At 41.3% G+C, this 25,758-nt stretch overlaps 3 protein-coding genes across 3 annotated transcripts in view; 2 read left to right on the top strand and 1 right to left on the bottom strand.

The window, feature by feature from the left end:
* Positions 1-25,758, top strand: part of LOC134210433 (uncharacterized) — a 121,989-nt gene that overhangs the window by 33,575 nt on the left and 62,656 nt on the right. The window contains exon 2 of the mRNA XM_062686478.1: positions 9,702-12,099. Coding sequence (XP_062542462.1) covers positions 9,802-12,099 — 2,298 coding nt within the window. The 5' untranslated portion in view covers positions 9,702-9,801. The remainder of the gene's footprint in view (positions 1-9,701; positions 12,100-25,758) is intronic.
* LOC134213710 (mantle protein-like) lies at positions 23,700-24,494 on the bottom strand. The gene is made up of 2 exons (XM_062693005.1): positions 24,375-24,494; positions 23,700-24,313 (listed from the first exon to the last, which is right to left on the bottom strand). The coding sequence occupies exons 1-2, from the start codon at positions 24,378-24,380 to the stop codon at positions 23,768-23,770; spliced, it is 552 nt and encodes a 183-aa protein (XP_062548989.1). The 5' UTR covers positions 24,381-24,494; the 3' UTR covers positions 23,700-23,767.
* LOC134213709 (mantle protein-like) lies at positions 24,895-25,668 on the top strand. Its single transcript, XM_062693004.1, has 2 exons — positions 24,895-24,984; positions 25,055-25,668. Exons 1-2 carry the CDS (start codon positions 24,979-24,981, stop codon positions 25,598-25,600), a joined length of 552 nt encoding a protein of 183 aa, XP_062548988.1. The 5' UTR covers positions 24,895-24,978; the 3' UTR covers positions 25,601-25,668.

A 25,758-nucleotide genomic window follows, 5' to 3' on the forward strand; every position in this document is an offset into this window, starting at 1 on the left:
CAGCTTTTATTTGTTCAACGTGTTCTTCGAACTTCGGCGTACGCATACTCATTTTTTGCAAAAGCTTTCCTTATGATTTTTACCATTTCTGCTAAATGATCTACGGTCGTCTTCCCTTTTCGAAAAGCATATTGATGACTTCTTAGAAGTTTTCTTGACTCAAGAACGTGAACTCAAGAACGTGAGAACGCGTGTTCGTGTAGTAGAAGCATAAGTACTAGAACGCTAATGGCGCTGTAGTCATTTAAATTATTTTGCCAAATTAGGTTTCAACAAGCTTCAATTGGCCATAATTTATGCATCATGTTGTAGTGCATGTTTAATTCCATCACCAACATCGATTTGACACTTATAGTACCGGTACTTTGGATGCCAGGTCAAAGTAATCTAGATGTTAGTCGCGAGAACAGGAACGAAATTAGCAATCTTATACTTTTGAATCAACTGTTCGTGTTCAAAACGTTCTGAACACAGCACACTGTTCAAGAGAACTGATCTAGCTTAGCAATTTCTATCCAAGAAAACAAATTCAAGCGATGGCATGCTACACATTTTTCGGCTAGTAATGGAACACGTGGTCATAGAAATCAAGTATGCTCGTATGTTTTTGCATAGTTCCAAAACTAAGGAATCTTAGTTACCATGCTCGTTTTGCTTGCCTACCAACCCAGTGCACACTAAACTGTGTTGTGTTAAGGTCACTCCTGACCGAATCCAAGTTTCAAAGTGCTCGCGTTTTCGGGGGCACACCACTCGATACGGAGGCGGCGGACAACTGTCATTTTTGTTGATTCAGCTTTGCTGTCATTTTTGTCATTTGTCATTTGTCATTTTTGTTGATTCAGCACTTTGAAACTTGGATTCTGTCAGGAGTGACCTTAAGAGTTCAAAATTAAGAACACCAAGGCACGCTCATGGCTCATGTTCTGATGCATCTCTGATTATAAGCTAGCAAACGAATAGTTTTACAGTCCATTGGAAGCATGGAAATCATTTTATAATGTATCTGGTCTTCTCCAGGTGCTGATCCGGAGACTCCCTCCAAGGCTTGCTCCAATTCGTATGCAGAAAAAGGCTTGTTATAATCGTTATTATTTTCCTCGGTATAGTCCAGCGGGTACTGTTCCGATCTTTGTTTATAGTTTTGGAATTCCTTTGGGTAGCTGTCAATGCTGGATACTTTGTGGAAAGCCTGAGCCAAGGCTTCCGCGATGTCAACATCTCCTGTAACTGTTTTCTCATTCTTTTTCATTGAAAAGATTCTGGATTTGAAAAATTATTCATAAAGCCATTCCAAGACTTCTGCTGGGCACTAGATACAACTTTGCTGGATATCGAGCAAGTATTTCGAAAATTTTGGGCGAGTTCATCCTTATTGCTGGCGTTTACTCCATGTAACTTAAGTTTTTATAGAGCTTTCTTCGGTTTTTATAGCTTCAGCTACTTCGCTGTTCGACCAAGGTACTGGGAATTTCCTCGGCTTGACCCTTTTCGTTTTTGGTATTGATATTTCTGCTGCTCTCAAGATTCCCTTAGAGATTTCTATGATTTGGTCTTTAGCGTTCTCAGTCGTTTTAAACTGTATTGTTTTCTGGTAAAGCTGCCAGTCAGCTTCGTCGATTTTCCTCTTTTGTTTGTGTTGGTGGAGTTGTTGCATCTCTGGGAACGTGTTGAGTAAGGGGAAGTGATCACTTCCATGTGTATCACCAAGAACTTCAAAATCCAGGGATCCTGACAGGGAGCTCGAACAGCAAGCTATGCCCATACAGTACATGCTCCCGTTCGTATGATGGACATGAGTTGGATCTCAGTTATTTATTACCGATAGACTGCATTCATTGATTGCTGCTTTGACAATTCTTCCTCGGACATTAGAAGATGTAGAACCCCAAAGTGGATGATTAGCGTTGAAGTCGCTCACCGATAATACAGGGGAAGGGACTTGACTAATGAGATCAACAATTTGCGCGGTGGCAGATAAACATTGAGAATAGTAGTGTTCAGCGGGTATCCAACCTGAATCGCTACTGCCTCTATATCACTTAAATATTATGCTGTTTTCTTTACAATCCAATCCTACTTTTATAGCAGTCAGTACTCCTCCGAATGCTCTCATACTTCCAGTTCGTATTCGATGAAATGTCGTGAACCCTCTTATCATGGATTGTTCTTCTGTTGAAAACATAGTTTCTTGCAGGCAGTAAACTAATGGTTGTTTTCATTGTTAATAATTTTGAGTTCTGGTCGAACTGTTCTCAAGCCTTGGATGTTCCAGGATACTAACGATGGAGCGGAGGAATTCGAAAGCTGTGTTGTTGAGGTAGACAGATTTTCCCTCTCTTGTGGTACGGAATAGCTGGCAGCAGGGTTAGTTCGCTCGGAGGAGGATCCAAGAGAAAGTGTAAAAACTTCTCCTACTCGATCTGTTATCCGAATGTATCGTGAAGAAGTACACTTTCGCTTTGTATGAAAGAGCGTGACACTTGAACTTAGTGTGCCCGTATTCGCAACAGGAGAAACATATCATAGGTCGTGGGTAAAACGGTCTGGTTGGACCGTTCGCATATTTTTCGGACACTCAGCGGTCCGAAAAATATGCGTTTCGGTGCCACAGTTCCACATACCGTCAGGATTAATGTGGGAGTGTTGATCTTGTATTTGTCTTCTGTACGAATAATCCTCTTAACGCCGCTGATTCCTTGAGGTGACAATTCCTCCAGGAGCTCCGCTTCGGTCATGAAAACTGCCTCTGATCTAGGAATGGAAGGAAAATTGAAATGGGTACTAGATCCAAAAAAGCTCGTTGCTATGAAAAAACAAATGTTATTTCTTGTTATTGATATGTTTTTTTGGACGATAACAAAAATGGTCTAATAAGGAGCGTGAATCCAGAGCAAAATACGATTAGAACACATCGAGATAGAGAGATATCGAGATAGGGAGGTTATCAAGATGTAGGATGTCCAAATGTATTTAGATCGAAGGGACCGATGAAACCATCGACATAGGGAGAGATATCGAGATATAGAACATCGAGATGTAGAGAGTCGACTGTATTTGCTTGAAACCACAATCCTACCTTCACGTCCTTGCCAAGTGACGACTACCCCTTTACCTGGTATTCCTGAGTTGCCCAAGGGTTGAAGGTCCAGGAAAACAGATGTGCGACACCACCGTAGTGGTTGGCGACTACGCTTTCTCTTTTATTATCACAACCAAGCGTTCGAAGGTCCAGCCGTGAAAGTGATTTTTTACTATACGTGAAAAGTTCTCTGCTGTAGCTCGATTTCAAATGTTGCTTGCCACAGAGATGGATATGGTCGAACAGCAGAGCTTATCGATTGCGCCTAGCAACGAGCAGCACCCCATGAAAGGCAAATATATCTATCATCTGTTGGTATTAAAACAGATATTGCCGTTGACAGCACTCCGCACGACTTAATCAAAGTAAAATTACAGTGCGGCCGCACCTTTTTTTTACTTTGATCATTTTGTACGAAGTGATTTTAACATCAATATCCGTTTTAACACTAGACGAGCCCAGACGAGTGGCTACCGCTTCTGCCTTATAAGCAGGAGGTCATGGGTTTAATTCCAGGCTCATCTTTTTACTACTTTGTATTTCTATCTTACTTCTTTCTGTGTTTCACGTTCTACCAAAAACGATTCCTAATTTTAACACTAACTATTCCAAAACCTCCCGAAAACCTCGAGAGGTCGTACACACTAAGTTTTTCATTCTCGAGCTCGGCAAAATCGGGCACCGCTGTATCTCAGTAAATTTCAGAACTGAAATTCGGCAGAAAAATTGGTTTATTACTGATTTTCGGCAAAATATTTACCGTATCTCAGCAACTGAAACGTCACTTTTACTGAGATCTCGGAAAAAATCAAGTTTGCTGAAAATCGGCGGTGCCCACCTCGGGAAAATAAACAAAAAATGCTGAAATCTCGGCGAAAAAAATTAAGTGTGTAGAGTTCTCTGCATCTTTCTTAAGTAGGTATCCAACTAACCATCCTTCCCCTTCCTCAGCATTCGCAAGAACGTGGCCAGGACAGATCTCGACTATTGGAGAGTGTATTGCTTGCATCTAAGAAATAGTGTTTAATCCCAAATAAATATCTGTGGTAACGGATGAAAGTGATGCTACTCTCATACAATAGTCTTGACTTGTACCACCTACTAATTTGTGCGAAATGCTCAATACTAATGTTAATGCTAGTGCTTATATCCGTTTTAATACTCTCAGCTTATAGATATAGCTTACTGGATGCTCTCGACTGTTTGGATTTACCACCGGGAATTTTTCGGCTTTGCAGTCACTTCAGCAATTATAACGAATCATTTTAAAAATTTTTATTTTTAAATTTTTTTTTGTGTCTAACCCTTGAAAAAGATGGCATAGCCCATTGAAACGTAGGACAAAGAAAAAACCCAGATTAATCCACCTAGCAGTGATGATGCCTTTCTCGTGCATTATAAAATATATTGAAAAAATCACTTTAAAAAGGTCAAAAAAGCTCTTTGGGTGAATAGATCACATTTTTTCGATCATTTTTAATATTTTTGCCTTGCCACCATTCAAAAACAATTGTTTTTTGATTTTTTTTTTCCAAGGGGGACCTGTGGGAAAAAACAATGATTTTTCAATAATTCCGAAAAGCAATGATCGGGCCCATTTTCAATAGCAAACAATTCCCTGTCGAATGCAACTTGTTGCGAGTAAATCGGATAATTCTAAGTTCTAAAACGTGTGTCTACAAAATTTGTACACATACACATACCCGATCAGGAATCCATAACAAAATTATAACTAAATTCTATCAATGGTTGTTATTTGAAACAACGTGTGTTATAATTAGATAATTCGATAAAAATGTGTCTTTGACCAGTTTTATTTCATATCAAAATTATAACATCATTAGTTATGTATATTTACACAAAATAATTGCCTACATTTTTTAATATTGGAAAAAAGCGGAGGTAATCACCTCCAGTATAACTTGAATCTATGTTCGATGTTAATAGCTAGTACAGAGTTAATTGCCTACATTATGGATGGAAATCTGGCGTTGTAGCGTACCACATTTTTGTACGTGATGTAGGCAATTACCATGAAAGTAGATTTTTGTACCTCATAATCATATCAACGGTTGTTATAATGTTGAAATGAAGGTAACAACCTCTGATATAATTATGTTATGGCTAGAGGGAATTTTGATATAATTTTTGTTATTTTAACAACTAACCAGCCAATTTTATAACACATTTTGTTACATTATTTTTCTGAAATAAATACCTCCCCTTGTTATAATTTTGTTATGCATTCTTGATCGGGTACATACACAAAAAAACAGACGTCACCTCAGTTTGTCGAGCTGAGTAGATCGGTATATAACACTATGGGTCTCCGGGCCTTCTATCAAAAGTTTTTTTGGGGCAATCATATAGCCTTTCGGTACAACTTTGTTGTACGAGAAAGGAAAAAATGCATATGTTACAAATATGCGATCGTGGGTAAATAGTACAATAATTAGCGCAGCGGCACGTTTTAAAAAATACATTATAAAATACAATATGGATTAACTGTCCAGACAGCGCGTCTACAATTATTTTAGGGCCGATTCCCACGTAGTGTTTTTTCACCAATGTAATATTAAAGTTCAATAAAACTAGTTGTATGTCATACATTGATTTTGCATGCCTTTGTGTAATAATTGTACAAGTACATTTGTGAAAATTAACAACACAATTCACATAAATATCAATGGAAAAAAGCCGCATAATATGGAAATAATGAGGTGTATGAAAACGAATGTTATGTTCAAATCACCCAAATGCCCAAACTACACCATCATTCCACCCAAACCACCAAACCCAATGGACTAAACCACGATGACGTCACGCGTCGATTTTCAGTAAGAAGAAAACCTCATCTGAGGGCAAAGTTTACAAAAAATGAACATCAACGTGAACATCCGGTGAACTAAAAGCTCCGAATTCACTCAAATGTTCATCGGCCCGCAGCGGATGTCATTTTTTCGAGCGAAAAGAAGAAGAATCGTGGAAAAAGAAAACGCTCGTGGTTAAGTCCATAAGCAGTTAGCCTCAATGACACGCCTCTTCTTTCCTTCCAAAGCAGGAAAAAAATGGCAGCAAACGTAACGAGCGCACGAGAAAGCATGTACCTACGAATGCGATTTTTATTTCCAACGATGAAATTTTTACAACTGTGTTGATGCGAGCGGATAAAGTCATCGGCTTCGGTCTCTATAGCGCGTGTGTTAGTTTTCGTGTTCCACATTTAAAGCTTTGGAAAGCTTTGCTTGAGAGGTTAGCATCATCAATAAAGCACGAAAGAAGCAACACAAACTTTAATGCTGTCAGTATACACGGTGCGAAATTTATTCATTGAATGTGGAAATGCTACACACTTAATTTGTTTTACTCAATATTGTGCGGTTACTTGCTGAGTTTTTTTTACTTTATTAAACTGTTTTTTTAATCTACAGATTATATTCAACACCATACTTGCTAAATGGACACGGTCGGTTAAAGTGGCTGGTCCTTATTGCCTGATTTTCTCAAAATTGCACGCGGCGAACCTTTCATGAAAGGTACCGCCGCGCTTTCTGCACCCCGTTTACTTGATTCTTATGGATGAATAGCATTGCGGTGTATCGTTTGTCGCGGCCGTACCTTTCGACAGTCATTCGCCGCGTGAAGTTTTGTGCAAGTACCCATTTGGGAACATTACAAACGCCGCGCAGTGTATCATATCCAGAAAATCTGACAATAAAGTGTTCGTGAAAGTAGTCGTTAGATTATTCGCTGTTGGTTTGAGCGAGACAGAGTATATGACAAAAAAATCAACCAGCAACTTGCGGTTTTTGGTTCGAAATGAACGTTTGTCAGCAATGGAATAATCCATCTAGATTTTCTACTAGATGGCTTTTTGCTGTACTATAAATCTCGCATAACTTTTCAAAAGGGCCTAAGCAACATTTTTTTAATGAATTAATTTGAGTACTGCAATCAACAGAACAACATGAAAACTATTGATTGCAGTATTCAAATTAATTCATGAAAAAAATGTTACTTAGGTGCTTTTGAAAAGTTAAGCGAGAATTCATGAAAAAATGTTACTTAGGTCCTTTTGAAAAGTTATGCGAGAAATGTAATAGAAATGCATGAAGCCAAATAGGACTTTTTGGGAACTTGCAAGTGTTCTTATTGTTAAGTTGACTTTTTGTCAATTTATTGGTCAATACTTAAAAGGTGCTGTAAAAAGAAAAGTGCATACTTAGGTTTTCCAAATCTGATGCAGACTATCTTTTGAAAAGGGTCAAACTTGTTTTTATTGATTTTATCAAATGGATATAATCGATAAACGACGCTTCCTACAAAAAAGTGTTGTATGGGTAACTGTCGCAAAATCATTCAAACTTTCTAATAAAACTTTTTGAAAAACTCTAAATAGAACCCTACACTAAAAAATCAATTTAAAAAAATAAAAGTCAATTTGCAAAAAACCGCTCTTTTTGATTTGGAAGAAATTTTGTCTCAAGATAGGTGATTATATTCCCTACCAACCGTCCATACATCGCAAGCCGGGCACTTTTAAGGGAAAAAAGTTTTTCTAACAAAAACTTTTTCTTGACGGAATTGATTTTTTCAGTGTCTTTAAGGAGCGGATTTAACATATGTATACATATTAAGTATTCCTGTACAGTCAGGCAGAGTACAATGTTTTGGTCGTAACTGGTCGCAACTAAAGAAGCTAATAACGGAATATAATTTTTTTTTGAAGATATAAACCCCTTTTTAATATTACTCTTAATTTAAAAACAAACTATATTTAGTGACTAAATTAGACAATGTATCATAAAAATAGATTTGCTTGGGGTTCTATAACGATGGCTTTCATTGGTTTAGTTTCAGATGAAAATACACTGAAAATAATTCCGACAAGAAAAAGTTTTGTTAGAAAACTTTTTTCCTTAAGAGTGCCCAGCTTGCGATGTATGGACGGTTGGTAGGGAACATAATCACCTATCTTGAGACAAAATTTCATTTAAATAAAAAGAGCATTTTTCGCAAATCGACTTTAAAATTTTTAAACTGATTTTTTTCAGTGTAGGGCTCAATTTGGATTGTTTCCGATATTTGCACTAGAAATTTTGACTGATTTTGCGATGGTCATCCATACAACACTTTTTTGTGGGATGCGTCGTTTTTCTATTATATCCATTTGAAAATATTAGCAAAAAAAATTTCAGCTCTTTTCAAAGGATAGTCTAGATTAAATTTGGAAAAACATTTTTGTTTTCATTTCGGATCATCTGGTGATTTTTCATTTCTCATTTTTCATTTCTTTCTTCTTACTTTTCACTCCTCACTTCGCACTTCTCACGTCTCACTTTTCACTTCTCACTGCTCACATCGGCCCATAGGGGAAAGAAATGGCAGAAATTACGCTTAACTTTTAAAAAGAACATATGTCACCTTTTTTTCATGAATTAATTTGTGTACCGCAATCAAAGCTATCATATTGGTCTGTTGATCGCAATATTAAAATTCATTCATGAAAATATGTTTCTTAGGTCATTTTGAAAAAATAAACTAGAATTTTCAGTGTATACATGAAATCTTAAAATAGGTACTTTTTAACTCATTAATGGGTTTCTATGTTTCTTTGTGAAGTTTTTTTTTCTTCCGTGTAAGCTATGTATTCTATGCTGTCAGTGTGCCGGTTTCGAATAAATTGTGTCTTGGGAGAACATAACCTAGAAAATCGATAGCTTATTTGTTACGAAATAATGATGTCTCATAACTCTTTGAATATTTACTATTTTTTGAGCCGTGCCATCATTATGAAATTCAATAGCGAACAAGAAGAAAACATTCCCCATCGAATGCAACTTGTTGTAGCAAAATCGATTCAGGTTTAGTACTAGAAAAATTGTCTAATGTTTCAATGTGCACACACATACGCACACACACACACACGGACAGACAGACATTTGCTCAGTTTGTCGAGCTGAATCGAATGGTATATAATACTATGGGTCTACAAGCGCTCTATAAAAAGTACGTTTTGGGAGTGAAATGAAAGCCTTTCAGGTACAACTTTGTTGTACGAGAAAGGCAAAACATTTGTTTTAATTGCTGAAGTGACTGCAAAGCCGAAAAATCCCCGGCCCTTATAGATATATTGTTAGGCTTTTGTCCAAATACTGTCTTGTGTAGACAAAGATAATTTTTATTATGTGAAAAGCAAATCAAGAAAAAAAGCGCCCAAAACTGTGAGTATCACTTTTATAAAGGATGAAAACGTTTTGGTGCGAAATACTTCGAAGTCGTCTATAGCAACTTTACTGAAGCCGTAGTCCAAGAAGAAATGAGCTAATAGATTGCCACAAGTTTCATTAATATGCTACCATTTCTTTTTAAAACGATAAACGATTGTCCAGAAGTTCTAACAATGTGAGTAAGGATTTTCCCAAGAAACCGTTTATTTAATTCCCAGCTGCATTAGCAGACGCATCATTACTCTGTGATTTAATCGTTCAGCAGTTCAACCGATTTAAAGTAGACGAAAAGTAAACATTTCCAATTGTAAGCAGAAACTTCTTGTTCCTTTAATCCGGAAAGGAAAGTGCACCCTCTAAATATTCAAATTTAATTCGTACCTGCACAGGCTTCCCCTCTTCAAAAGTGTTCAAATAAGCGGCACGAGTCTCACCACGCTCGCGTGCTAATGAAATGTCGTCGCTGCAGTGCCGTCGCCTCGTCGTCAGATGATACCAAGCAGGAGCAGCAGCCAGCAGCGAATTTCCAGTCCACCGAAGTTCCCCTCGACGCCTCCGAACAAAACCTCAGGGGAGCGGGACTCGGCCGGAGTTAACACGGGAACCGTGAAGCGTCGACCCTCATCGCTGGGATCCAGGGAAAAGCCACCGCCAGACGAGTGCAAAAATGAGGGCCATAAAAGCGAACAGTTTGGGACCGGAAACGGCAACGCTGCCAGTGTTCCTAATCGAGGAAACATGAAAAGTGCGAAACAGTCCAAAATTGCGGTGCTCCGACAGAAGGTGGTTGATGAAAGCAGTAAAGCAAAGAGTCCACCATCGGCAGGCTCTAAAATCTCCGTCTTTCAAAAAACATCCAATCTACTGACGAAAACAACGAATGACAATAAACCGACATCTCAGCAAAAACTTAAAAACAACATAATCCCTCCGAAAAAGCTAGTCAAACAATCAACCTCAAGCGGCGACAGTGCGGGAGGTCGCGGTCTGAAAAAAGTCACTTTTATCGCTGGCCTCTCGGTGGAGGGGGCCCCAATCAAGGCGAGCACGGTGAAAGCAATTGTACGGTCCCGACAGCAGTCCCTCAGTGACACCGGCGTACAGTTTAAAGAACTTTATCGGGATTTTCCGGTGGGGGGAAACATTTCCGCCCCGTCAGACGGAGATCAAGTTAATCTACCTGTCCCTCCACCGTTGCCGCCCTATCGAGAGCCTCCACCACCACCCCCGCCATCATCCACGACGGAAAAGGTGTTGTTGGAAGTCATCCAACAGGATCTAATTTCGATGGAGCCTGTCAGCAAGAATGAAGACGTCATTTCGGTGGCTACGACGAAAGAGGCCAACAGTAGGTCCAAACTCAAGGGATTTGGCAGCCTCAGTAAACTGATATCGTCTTCCACGGGGCTGGGGGAGAAGAAAAGCAATAATTATGTGACACTGCCGTCCTCGCCAAAATTTAGTAAAATGTCTTCCAAAGGAGCAGTCGAACTGCCTGCACCACCGGCGCCAGCACCCCCTTCGCCACCACCTACTCCGGAGGTTGCTTATGAAGGAAAGCTGGAATCATCACCAGACGACATCCTAACGAAACCGGAGTTTTCCTCGCTGGTATTGAAAAATTTGCCCGTCCGTCAGAGGAAAGGTGCGGTTCCTCATTTGGAGAATTATTGTTTGTTCGACCCGTCGGTTGACTTCTTCAACGAGAAGGAGCACAAGATGAGGACGATACCGGAAACTGTCGAGCTAGCGGATCCTTTGTTGTATCAAAATCCTTTGATCTACGATGCGGCAGATCGAGATTCCGATAACTATTTCACTATCGAACCGGAAAATTTTGATGTTGAAGCGAGAAATCGGCTCTCCCTGGAAAGAGTGGAGGAGAAAATTGATGAAATTTTCAACAAAACTCGGACGTCGTCTTCCTCAAGCGGTTCAAGTCCCGACTATCCGTCCATGGTGAACTCAGTGATTGAAACTCCTTCCTCGAACTTGGAATCAACGGATGAAAGCGACTACGGGTTCCGGAACCGTTTGATAGACCAGCTCAAGGTTGTAACGAAATCGATATCCGGTTCCATCAACGGCGACCAGCAGGAGTCCTCGTACTACGGTGTGGTAACAAAAACAGCTGTCACTCAGTTCGAACGCCTCCACCGTCAGCAATCGGCGTCGCTCCCGAATTCACCCCTGCTTCAACAGCGAAAAAGTGATGAATCATCGTCCTCATCACCTCCCTCCTCCTCGACCAAGACAACAGACTCGTCCTCCAACGGGCCATCCAGTTCGGTCCACGAGACACTTTGCTCTGGAGACCCATCATCCGGTAGTCCCCCACCTCCGGCACCCACATATTCGCACCCCACTTCCTCGAGCAGGACGACGACGAAAATTAAATCAGACCCGCCCGCCAGCAAGGTTAATTTTCTTCCGTTCCTGTCCTTCGACTCGCTCAAATCCAGTGTGTCATTGCCCCACCTCCAGAAGGCACCCTACACCGGTGCCATCAGCAAGCACAGCAACGGTTGCGGTGTCCCATATCGAAACGCATCCCTCGATGCGACGCCCCTGTTCAATCGTCTTCGGAAGCAAAGGCCACTGTCGAACCACAGCGATGCCGATAGTGGCTTTCTGAGTCCGGCCACGCCGCCAGATTCAACGGGCCAGTCTATCCAGAATCAGATTCTTGCCGCCGAGCAGCAGCGCCAACAGAAGCAGGAACAGGTGAACAATAGTGATACGGTGATTGTGTTGGAACAGTGCGACAGCATCCAGGAGTTGATTCAGGTGAGTGAATAGTTAATGATTTATCTGATTGTTATATCGATCATATAATACCAAATTTTCATTTTGGGGGTTCTCTCAACATTCAAACAATCGAATATTGCTTATTTTATGTAGAGTCAATTCAAAATATATCAGAACGAATATAGGATCTACAATTCCTATTTGACTAGAAATGCTCTTTTCCAATCGAGTTGAAAGTGTAACAGGTTTTCCAATGGAACCATCACGTTCTGCCAGTGAATAGAACAGTAGACACGTGCCACCTCCAAAACCGCACCTGCAAGTACGCAGTAAATTATTGCCATTGCTTTCCGCATTCTTCTCGTTCAAATCGAATGACACCCACCCAAACCGCTGAAATCGAATATCATAGCTAAAATCTAAAAACCATCCGATGAAGCTCTAATGGTTCCATTCCACGGCTTCCCACCACACAGCCTGACTGAGGAGGTCCCATTATCCCGGGAAAACGACGATATATTAGCGGCACGTGCCCACTGGAAACGGTTTGTCGCGCCAAGTATCATTCACTTTTGTGCTTCCTCGCCGAAGTCTCTACTGTTTTAGAACCGAGGAAATGGAAAGCTGTGATATGGATCTGAGCGTGGTGTTGGAAAAGATGATATTTGACGGGGACACGTGCTGATCGGGGAGGGGTGAGTCAACTGACACATGTTTTCCCAATGGAATGGTGTTAGAGGGCGGTACGAAAAACGGAAAATTACCATAACTAGCAGTTTCCTCGTACGTTCGTCACCGGATGCTGGGACTGCTGTAGACTAACTTTGACTGTTCATTTGCAATTTGATTATTGGATCCTCACACGATAGGAATTATTTGCTGAAATAGCTTCGGCCAATGATTGATTAACGGTTGAGCTGCAGTAGATAATTGGTTTTTCAATTCATTTAACACATTTTTACATTATTAAAATCACAACCGGAATCGTGCTAGTTTACAACGCTTGTACCGTACTGTACCATAATTCATTGTTAATCCAATCGACACGTTCGAGTTGATTGAATCAAAACATCCGCTGGGTATTGCTCATCTATCCGGCGGGAAATTTCTCTCTCTCTCACTCCCCGGGTCAGGACAGGATCAAACAATCGGTCGGATAGTTTTAATTAGTAGTCCCATTCAGACTCCAGTCAGGACGTGTTGCGAATGCCAACCGAAGTGAAAATTAATTTGCAACGAAAACATGGTTCGTGATACGATTCGTCGGACAGCGGCGTGCATAAATCAAGACTAATGGAGCCCTCGATGTACAGTTGGAAGATTTGATCCAAACTCAAGAACGATTTGACGTTTTGCTTCTCGCCTATGATTTAACGATTATGTTTTTCGAACGAATATGTTCCTCTCCAATTCTATTAAGTGAGAATATCGATTATATTCCAAGAAGCGCCAAGCACCGTCGAAATCGCAACTATCGAATAATAATTTCGTCCGAACGATTGTTATTACTTTGTTTCATGTCGGATTTAAGAATGAACCTTTTAATTGTGAATTCGCAGAGGCTGATGAAATTATTTATATTTAAATTTGAAAAATACACGTTTTAAAGTAAGAACATATTTTCATTTCTCAATTAGGCCATAGAAAAAAATGTTTTGCGTGGGGAAGATCATGGAATTGTGTTCTGAATCTGCGAATCTGAATCGCCATAATGACGAATGCCGACATTTAACTGCTTACCGACACTGAACTGAAATGTTTAACTAAGCAGGCATTGGTGCACTTCGTCACCAATGACAGCCACAAATTTGTTATTTTTTGTCAACACTAAAATCATGCACAGTGGGTCAAGATGGACGCGGATAACGGGAACTGGGGAGCGCCGCCAAGGTGGCCGATAGAGCAATTCACCCAGATGGTCGATCGGCTGACATAGGACCTGGCAGGTCGCAAGCCAGTAGTCATTGCAGGGGACTTCAATGTGTGGGGGACGGAATGGGGAAGCCGCCTTACTAAGCGTCGTACTAGGAAACAACGGCCCCCGCAGTACCTTCAAGCAAAACGGAGTGGAATCGATAATAGCTATAACATTCTGCAGTCCAAGTTTCGCCGGTGTCCTGCAGTGGAGGGACGACGGCTATACCCATTGTGACCATCTGGCTATCTGGTACAGGATAAGCAGCGAGCCAAAGAGAGGAAGTCGGAGAGCCACTCCTCCTACAACCAGAGCGTGGAAGGTCGCCCACTTCGACAGTAGAACCTTCAGTAAAGCTTTGCGCCTGGAGGAAAACACGCAAAGTTTCAGTGGGGATGAACTGGCTGCGGTTCTGTCACGAGCGTGCGACGCTACCATGCGCATGCTGAGGAAGGCACGACCGCGGAATTGTCGACCACAGGCATACTGGTGGAGCGAGCATATTGCAGCCCTTCGAGCAGCCTGCCTGCGGGCTAGAAGAAAAACGCAAAGGACACGCTCGGCGGAAGTGAGGAAGGAACACATCGAGCAATTCAAAACAGCGAGACTGGCTCTAAACAAGACCATCAAAGAAAGCAAGAAAACCTGCTTCGACAGATTGTGCCAGAGCGCCAATTCGAACCCATGGGGAGACGCCTACAGGGTGGCGATAGCCAAAACAAGAGGAGCACTGGCACCTCCCGAGCGATGTCCAATGGAGGAGGTAGGAGGATTATCGAGTGAGCAATTCGGCTTTCGGAGAGAAAGGTCTACTCTGGGTTCCATCAAATCGGTGGTTGACAATGCAAAAGTCACCATCGAATGCAAGCGGCGTGGTATACGTTGCTGCGCAGTAATAACACTCGATGTGCGGAATGCATTCAACAGTGCGTGCTGGATGGAGATCGCGAACTCTTTGCTTTGGCTGGGAGTACCGGTAGGGCTGTACAAGATTCTGGGAAGTTACTTTCAGAATCGAGTATTGATCTACGAGACAGACGAAGGCTTGGTTAGCGCCCCTATCACGGCAGGTGTCCCACAGGGATCAATTTTGGGTCCATTGCTGTGGAACGTGATGTACGATGGCGTGCTGAGGTTAAAGCTCTCACAAGGAGTCAAGTTAGTGGGATTCGCCGATGACCTAACCATGACCGTGTACGGAGATTCCATCGAGGAGGTCGAATTGACTGCAGCCTATTCGATCAGTTTAGTGGAGGAATGGTTGCGCAGCAAGAAGCTCCAGCTGGCACATCATAAAACGGAGATAATAGTCGTTAACAACCGGAAATTGGTTCAAGAGGCAACAATTAGGGATCGGCGTTTAGTGTAAACTGCAACGTGCGAAAAATGGAGAGTACTCATAGGCTAATGTGCCTGAGAGTCATCAGCGCATATCGCACCGTATACCGTGAAGCGGCATGTGTACTCGCGGGCATGATGTCTATCAAACTGGTGGTGGAGGAAGACGAGGAGTGCTACGCCCTCAGGGGCACCGATAACGCTCGAAGGAATAACAAGCACCGGCTCCGGGTCGTCGGGGCACCATTGAACCGGAACTTATCTCCACCCGGAATCCTTGGTTTGACCTCGCCACTCGTCCGGTCACCCGTTGAGACGGGTCGTCGGTTACGGGGGAGCTTCCGACGTCGGAGAACTCCCCGTCGGAGTAGGATTGATCCACCACCAGGGACTATCCGAGTAGTTCGCGACCAAGGCGTGAGCTATATGGCTCATCGGTTAATCAAGAAGCTAATAGGCGCAGTGCATGGGAAATCGGTTGATCGGAGTAGGCTAGATCCACCACCGGGGACCAGTTGAATAGATCGTGGTGCGCGACTGTTCGACGAAAGTTCGAAGCATAAAAGGTCGAAGAGAAAGAAGGTGAAAAAATGACAGAAGGTTGTAGGAAAAGAAGGCTGGAAGAAATAACTGGGTCAAAAGGTCAAAAGGACGAACGATCGAAGAGACAAAAGGTCGACAGAACAAATATTCGAGTAGACAGAGATTGGTCATCATTGACTGTTCCATTGAGTTATGCCTTATATTTTAAACAGAAGCTATTATTTAGAGTTTACGCTCAAAATCACTATTTTGTAACTAATCACTAAAACCTATCTGAACACATTTTTGGTAAAAAATTTATCGCGATTTCATCATTTTCACCTTTTAAAAATCGAATGATCATCCTGATGAAGCTGAGTGAAGAACTAGGTTCAGGAATTAAAATTTAAGTGAATAAAGCCTAGCAAAGTAACATTTTGATGGAAATGTTGATTTGACAATATACCCATGAAGAATACCCGATGTTTGAACAAAGGTAAGATTCTACTATGAAGCTAATCATCCAGAACGCGTTCGTTTTTATTACATATAGGTATAAATACATATTTAATACATGAGTATGATACTATGAAAGGAAATGATGAACTATAGACAGGGTTTTTATTTTTCGTTTTGTAAGGACAGTCTATTTCCCATAAGCACTTCTATTGAAGAAGTCTTCGGTTCATAAAAATCTCTGCTTTTCGTTCCGGTCTAGAATGCTTAATTTTATGAGTTTGAAATAAGAAATAATATTAATACGTTGAGTATAATTCATATAATTAATTATATGAATATTATTACTATGTGGATTAAATGAATAAAATGAAGTTCCGGTTCAATGAATACATATAATGATGGAAGAAATAAATACAAGAAATAAATTAACATTTGCAACATAATGAGTATAATGAATATTGTCAAATATTTTATGTTTTGCCCAAATGTTGCCATAAAGTTGCCTTAAAGTTTCTCCTATATGATACTACATACTTGATATTCGGGAGTAAAGTTCTTGAGTAAAGAGCTTTGAATAAAAACCAGTATGGAGTCATTTTCCAGCTCCAAACAAAACATATTAGCAAAATATACCTGTAATCTCTAGCGTTAAACAAAACTGAATGAAAGATAAAATTAAAAACAATTTACAAAGATGGACATTTGCTCCCAACAACCACATCGTGTCATAGTTAATACCTAATTAATAAGAACAAAACCATTCGTAGCGTAGGGCATTCAATATCTTAGTTACGCAAACACTGATTTTTGAACTTCTTTTCACTGCATAACTCAATAGCAGAATAATACAGATTTTCTGTGTATATTAAACCACAAACAACAAAAATATCACTGAATGATTGACTGATAGTTCAGCTCACACTGGAATATACACAAAATCAGCGAAACAAGGGGGATTTTTGTATTATAATTGAATTTTTAGAATGAATAGCCACGACTTTATTTACTTTATAGCTCCTGAGCGATCATACTATAAAACGGCTCACTGTATGAATTAATACAAGCTGTTCAGCACATATAGCTCATTGGTCTTACCTAGAATGGAGCCATACTTATCCTTTACCCGGCGCACTCACTGAGCGAGCATCTCTTGATCTATTCCATACAATTGCGATCGCCGGAGCACTAGCTCCAGATTGAAGTCCAAACGAATAATAGTTCCCGTAGCTCGACCATGTCGTTGGCGTTAAGGGTGTTGGTGCCTTCACCTTCGACGGATACTTAATTCTTGTTCCAACCACCGTTGACCTTTTTTTTATGAAATTGCCAGTATAGAGAGAATCTTTTAGAACCGGAACGACAATAAAAAATGGAAATCACAACTTGTGGAAAAATTGTAAAATTTTGACATTAGGTGAAAAACGACCGTTCACGCGCACAGCCTACTCACAATCCTCTACAATTTAATATTATCAGGTGAAACACAAATAAACATAAATGTGCAAAAGAATGGTTGATTAATACTCGACATTTGGCCTCATTTTTTTTATAATTTCCCATCTCACCTTTTAACCCTTCGACCTCTTGACCTTCGAATTTATGTCCTACAACCGTTAGTTCCATTTTTGATCTCTCGGCGTTTCGTCTTTTCGAACTTTTGTCCTTTTGACTCAATTTTTTTGTTTCGGCCTTTTGTCTTTTTGGCTTTTTGACCCCTCGACCTTTTGTCCATTTGACCTTTTGATCTTCGTGCTTTTGAATTACATTTTTTGTTTCTAACTTTTGTCCCTTCGACCTTTTGACCTTTCGACAGTGTTTGAACCAAAAGAGAATGAAAAAGTCTCTTGCTTATCATCTCTGAATACATATACGATATGTAGCGTACCACGAGAAACTTTTTCCGCAAGCTGTTATGATAAAGATCTGATTCGGGAGGCTATTCCTCATGATATGGGAGGGGGGGGGGGGGCAATATGCCCTTGCTAAGCAAACACTGTTTTATTGTCTTATTTGTAACGCTATTCATGGGTATTTTTACTTTATGCAACATTCAAACAAGATAGCTAGTTGATGCCATTCAAAAATTGTCAAAATTCTCAATCATATTGATAATATTCACATTTCATAAAAGTGGTGATATTCTGTTGCCGAAAAACTCATGAGGCAAAACGCCTTTTAGCTGGCAGCACCTAGGGAACAAAGCACCATGCGTGGAGTAGTGGATAGTGCGTGGAGACGCAAGTACATTGTAGGTTAGTGGGCGTTTTGCCTCGCCTCGCCTCGCCTCGTTTAGGGCGTTTTGCCTCGCCAAAATGTTAGATGTTTCTTGAAAATGTGGAATTTTTTTGGTTTTTCCGACCTTCCCATACACTATTTTGAAACTTTTTTCGCCTAACCTACATAATTTTAGATCTAGTTTTGTTACGGCCATCTAAATGACGGTAAATATGATGGAAACCACAAAAGGCGTTTTGCCTCGGGTGGCGTTTTGGGGCCTCTTCTCCTATATGATTTGTTGAAGCTCAAAACGCGGGGAGCACAGGTTCTGATGATGTATTTCAACTTACTCTACACAGCTGTGCGGTTTCCAACACAAGAAGAGCGAAAACAAAGCGAAAATCGACATTTCTGTGTGGGGGCTGCCTATCCGATTCTGTTTCATAGCACTTGTATGACTGATTTGTGATCATAGCTTGTTATGATTCGGAACTTCAGCTTTTGCCTTTCTTCGTTGCTCGTTATCTATTGAGAGCGATTCCTGCAAACCCTGCCCTTCGACCCTTAGACCCTTCAATATGTGGTCCTTTCGACCTTTTTGACTAAGTTTTATTTTACCTTTTGTCATTTCGTTCTTTTGTCCTTTTGACCTTATGACCTTCGATATTTGGTCTTTCGACCTTTGTGTCTCTTCGACCTTTTGACTCTTCCATTTTTTCCTTCCAACGTTTTGACCTTCGACGTTTTGTCCTTCGACCTTTTGACTTTCGATCTTTTGTCCACGCACAGTTTACCCAGATGCTGGATACGGTAGTGGCGGAGCTTACCAACAAGAGACCAGTCGTCATCGCTGGTGACTTCAATGCCAGAGGTTGAAATCTATTGGAAGCACTTGCCAAGCTAAACGTAGATTTGGTTTACGAAAGATCGACGAGCACCTACCAGAGAGGAGGCAGAAGGTCCATCATTGATGTAACCTTTTAATCTGCATTAACGAGGAACATAAACTGGAGAGTCTGCAAAGGCTATACACACAGCGATCATCAGGCGGTTCGATACTGCATTGGGGAGGAGATAGCGATGCATGCACGTGAGCTTAGGTGGAAGACAGAAACCTTTAACAAGAATGTGCTAGCAGAAGCAATTAGATTTGTTGCAGCATTGCCTCGAGCCTGCGATGCAACTATGCCGAGAAAAGTACAGCCATCACATGTCCGCCGTCCAGTCTAGTGGTGGAATGGAACAATCGCCGAACTCCGTCGCAACTGTCTACGAGCAAGGAGGAGAATGCAGACAGCCCGCAATAATGTCGAAAGAGAAGACGTAAACCTGTGTTCAGAGCTGCTTTCAAAAAGGAAATTAGGCTCAGCAAGGCTAACCCATGGGGGGATGCCTACAGGGTCGCAAACAAAGCTCCTGGACTAGATGGTATCCCCAACCTGTTCTTGAAAGCAGCGATCCAGGCGAACCCAAATATGTTACCACGCTGCAGAAGTGCATCGATGAAGGAAACTTTCCCGATTGCTGGAAGCGGCAAAAACTAGTATTGCTGCCAAGCCGGGTAGCCACATGGGGAGCCATCGTCCTACAGTCTGTTTTACAGTCCTATTTGTCTGCTAGACACGGAAACTCCTGGAGAAGGTCATCCTCAACAGATTAGCTATCTACACAGAAGGCGATAACGGATTATCGAGCAGGCAGTTTGGGTTCCGGAAGAGCAGATCCACAGTTGAAACAGTCAAGAAAAAAAGAGGAGAGGTAATCGCTACTGCGATGTGCTTACTTTAGGCATGGAAAATGCGTCCAACAGTGCGAATTGGGAAGCAATAGATAGTTCTCTACACAACATGAGGGTTCTGGGCCCTGGGGTATTCTGCAGAATTCTAAAGAGCAATTTTGAGAATCGGACACTAGTTAGAAACACATTAGGGACTGAAAAGAGTAGGAATAACTGGTAGGGTTCCTCAAAGTTTCATCCTGGGACCAACGTTGTGGAATGCGATGCACGACGGGTTATTGCAGCTTAGACTAACAAAAGGCGTGCAGATAGTTGGGTTTTCGGACGACGTGATGCTCTTGGTAATCGAAGAAACAGTAGATGATGTGGAAGTAAGTGCTACTGAGGCCATAGAAATAGTGGAGAACTGGATGTGTGGAAAAAATCTAGCATTGGCCCACCATACAATCGAAGTGATGATAATCAGCAACCGGAAAGCAGTTCAACTCACGGTCAGGAAGTAAGCATCTAGTAAAGTAAAGTAAAGTAAAATAAAGTAAAGTAAAGCATCTGGTGGTGATGATCGATGACCAGCTCAACTTCAACAGCCACGTTGTCAACAGAGTTGGATCTTAATGATCAGCACACGTGGCATAAACCCCGACAACATCGTTCAGGAAATGACTGAAGATGAGAAAACGTGGAACGTGGTAAACAGAGCAGTAACGCAGATCATGCTGTCGTAGCAGCGAAAATGGCGTGAAGACCAGAGGGCACTGGACAGTGAGCGAAGATGATGAGTAGTAGCCGATCGTGGGAAAACAATCGGTTCGGAGTCGTCGGGGCGCCAGTGAACCGGAAGCCACCCTTCAACCGGAATCACTGGACCGACCACGGCACTCAATCGGTACAGCTCATGATCGAGTTAATCGTATCGAAAGATCTGTGCCGTAACTAAGAAATGTGAGCAATTGTACGACTGCCAAATGCAAAAAGTGTCGTAGTGGAGATATGTACTACGCAGTCATACTGTCATCAGTAATGATGAGGAGAATGCAGTGCACTAGCAGTGCATGCTAGAGGCTGGACAAATGAAGTATATAATCACAGCTCTCTCTGAAATATTGATAACCAATAAGAAGACAGGGTAACTCAAGTAACCTTCTGTTGCTTGGGTGGGTTTAGTGGGTCCGGCCTTCCGTCAACCACACTTCCTGAGTGATAATTTGAAGTGTCTGTTTGCAGATTTGCCTTCATCCCCTTATAAAAAACACGCACACAGAGCAGACATACTCCATATAATAAACTTTTACGTATACTTTATATGCGAGAAAGGTAAAAAACGATGTGTTTTATCTTCAAACCGTTGTATCATTAACGGCAGCACTTAGAAAAAAAATCGGCTACGGCGGCGGCATACATCTTAAACAAGGAGTTATTATTAGTTGACAGCTGCTTGAAACACAAACATTATGCATAGAAATACATACACTTTATGAAATTTGAATTGAAATGTAGAAGGTCTAATCAGTTACCAGTACGTACAAATCTCCGAACATTTCAACGAGATGGGCAGCTACCCCAAATAGTCCATATATTTTGACGCCAATAACTTTTCAAAATATTGAAAACCAATAATCAGTTAGTCTGGCTTCAAAGTTATGAAATCTTTGGGAAACTTAACCTAAGTTAAGAAATCGATTATTTTAATTACATAAAATTTTCGGCATAAAAGATCAGCTTTACTTCTTGAAGTGGTTCTTCGAGTTATCGTCCGCTCATGGATGACTACCATGAATCCTTTCGTATTTTTTCTTTGTATATTTGTATATTTATTAACTAATCACTTTTAAATTCTCTATTCAACTCCACCCAATCATCACAGAAACTTATATGATGTCATATAAGATGCTTAAGTGGCAGCGATATAAATAGGTAGTTCCCCGTACAAGATGAACGTATATCGCCTCCACTTTAGCATCTTATGTTGCATCATATACGATTTTGTGTTGACTAAGCATGATGGAGTAATGATCCATTCATTTATTTACAAATGACATATGTGCGTTAAATTTGTTTAACAATCGGAAATATGGTTGGCTATGTTATGGTCATGCAAACATTCCGAATCAAATTTCATTAGATGTCGGTTGCGGTTCCTCACCATTCCGAATAGTCCAAAGCATAAACTCGATTAAAAACCAAGTCACAATCCCCTCCTAGAAATATGTAGGCAAATATTATTATATTTTCACGCGTCAGTGAGTACTTTTATTAAAAAATAAATTAAACAAATAAATCATGTCATTAATAATATCCTTTTAACCCTCGTTTCGACGACATCCTAGTGGGAAACGGATACAAATCGGCCTCGATTTGACACGCAAGTGCATATGGATGGTCGAATAAACTAAAACAGTCGCAATTCGAGGGGTGATTCTAATCAGCCACGGTGTGTTCATCCCTCTTCCACACCCACCCACGCATGAATAGAAACCGATGCTCTTTTCTTTGCTCAGTATCTAACCCTCATCGCTGCCCTGACCTAGGGTGCGAGTAATGGAAGTTCCCCCTTTAAAGCGCCCGTTCGTAGGAGTTCAATTTTTATAATTATTGTACCAACTTAGCCAACCGGTGGGGTGGTTCTAAAACATTACTTTCGCCAATTCGATGACAAGCATTTATATTCTCGAACAACCACCCTCATCCGGATCGAATTTATTTGAATTTGCTTCCGTTCCTTACTTCTTTCCCTCTTGTCACCGAGCAAACTGACGACAATAATTGAGATGACTTTTCGTTTGCACAGAAAGGGAACGACGCCGATTGCACTTGTTTCTTTGCATACTTACACTGGTCATACACATAATCGTCTTCCCCTTGTCGCTTGAACGAAACAGGCATGCAGTAATTCCCAGTGCAGGGTGTTCGGGGATTTGAAACTGCTGCAATTCCGCAGAGGGTTCACCGCACATTTCGATAGGAACCCTCCCGGCAAAACGGTTTTCCACAAACCGAATGAAAAACGATGCCACCGGCACGGCGCGTTGGGCGATCGCTGATGGAATTTCCATAATCATACAGCGTTCCAACGCGGAAGCCCAACTACTGCTGCGGGTGCTGTGGAGATACAAAATTATGGACCAAAATTTCCACATAGCCTACGGTGGGTTTAACAGCGCTGATGATCGTATCACGCTCGGATGACGAATCGCCCGAGGCCATGATGTTGGGCGATACCTTGAAGTCAAGCTGATTTGAAGCTGTCACACACCAATAAGTCAGCACAAAGTTTCTGCTCAGTCAAATTGCAATAAATTAAGGTTAAAATGGATATGATGGCTATCAATTATATACTTTTAATGAGTTTCAGACTGATGATAGTAAGAATATCGCACTCAATCTGAATTAAAAGTGCTCAAATGTTGATTTCTTCGTAGTCGTAGCTTCTAGAAATGTATGAACAAGAACTAATTTTCCAAATATTTGTTTATTGATTCATCAGATCGCAAAAAAAAAATTAACAGTTAAACAACCAATTAGAACAGTCCCCAGTGCTTGTCCTTGTGCTCCTTGACATGGACGGTCACTGGAACCTGCTTCTCGACGTACACCGGCTTCTGAACGATCACTGGAACTTGCTTCTCAACATGAACTGCGTATGGCTTGGGCACTTCGACGTATTCCTTGTGGACGACTGGGACCTTAACCTCAACTGGGTAGGGAACTGGACGATCGACGTGGTATGGGACCTTCTTTTCAACAACCACAGGCACTCGCTTTTCGACATAGACTGGGACCTTCTTTTCGACGTGCACTGGGTAAGGGACCTTCACTTCAACTGGGACGTGCTTCTCGACCTCGACTGGGTATGGGACTGGGACCTTCTTGGTGATGGTGGTTGAAACGTGCTTCACTTCCTTATGGTGATCAAAGTCCAGACCATGATGATTATTATGGAGGTCAAAATCGAGGTTGTCATGACCGTAGCCCAGTTCCCAGAGGCCACGCTTCTCCTTTTTGGTGGATTCGTCAACTGCCGCGCTGCATGCGATGGCCAAAGCCATTGACAACACAACGAACGCCTATAAGTACGACAATAATTAGCGATTTATTTGAGACAAACGAAATGTAAGTTTTTCTTACCTTCATGTTGGATGCTTCCACGAGTATATTGTTTGGATCGAACTGAACCGATGAGGTAACTGTAAGCGACTGATACTAACCCAATGACCGATCAACCTTTTTATATGTTTCTTTCAAATCAATCCTAAATGCTTCAATGATTTATTGTAGGTGACAAGTCGTGCAGAATTTTTCTCAAAGTAATGAAGAAAACTATTGCATTGTGTTAAATATGTTAGAATTTTGATTACGGATTCTAAACATTTTTACATTGCAGAGATGAATATGTTTACCTTAATAAATTATCAATTCTAATTTGAGCTTCAACATAACTATAGTAAAAATGTACTGAAAATCGTACGTGAATGTATCGTGAGAAATATTAGTCCTAACATATGTTTCAAAATCACTCTTTTTTCAGTACACTAATTACTTACTAGGGGAGACTCAATTAAATTGAACCCCGAAAACGAGAAAATAAATGCCATAATTAACCAACGTAGGTAACCTAGAGATGGAAGAAACATATAAAAAGATCGTTCGATAATCGGTTTAGTATCAGTTGCTTTCAGCTATTGCACCGGTTCAGTTCGATCCAAAAAATCCACATACGGAAACATCCAACATGAAGGTAAAATTAAATTGTGTTTTCCAAAGTTCAATCAATTAAATTTTCGTCATACATCACCTCCCAACCGCAGGCGTTCGTTGTGTTGTCCATGGCTCTGGCCATCGCTTCCAGCGCGGCAGTCGACGATTCCAGCAAAAAGGAGAAACGTGGCCTTTGGGAACTGGGCTACGGTCATGACAACCTCGATTTTGACCTACTTAATAATCATCATGGTCTGGACTTTGATCACCAAAAGGAAGTCAAGCACGTTTCGACCACCATCACCAAGAAGGTTCCAGTCCCATACCCAGTTGAGGTCGAGAAGCACGTCCCAGTTGAAGTGAAGGTCCCCTACCCAGTGCACGTCGAAAAGAAGGTCCCAGTCTACGTCGAAAAGCGAGTGCCAGTGGTTGTTGAAAAGAAGGTCCCATACCACGTCGATCGTCCAGTTCCCTACCCAGTTGAGGTTAAGGTCCCAGTCGTCCACAAAGAATACGTCGAAGTGCCCAAGCCATACGCAGTTCATGTTGAGAAGCAAGTTCCAGTGATCGTTCAGAAGCCGGTGTACGTCGAGAAGCAAGTCCCAGTGACTGTCCATGTTAAGGAGCACAAGGACAAGCACTGGGGACTGTTCTAAGCGATTGTTGATCGGTTTGAGATTTTGTGATATGTTGAGCAATTGATTAAAGTTTTGAGAAAAAAGCATCTAGTTAGTTATATAAGACTGTTATCCGAAAAAGTCGTGTCATATGGTCGACCACCGCAACTATTTTTATTACTAATGGTCGCACATCA

This window comes from Armigeres subalbatus, chromosome 2, assembly GCF_024139115.2.
Source record: "Armigeres subalbatus isolate Guangzhou_Male chromosome 2, GZ_Asu_2, whole genome shotgun sequence".
NCBI lineage: Eukaryota > Metazoa > Arthropoda > Insecta > Diptera > Culicidae > Armigeres > Armigeres subalbatus.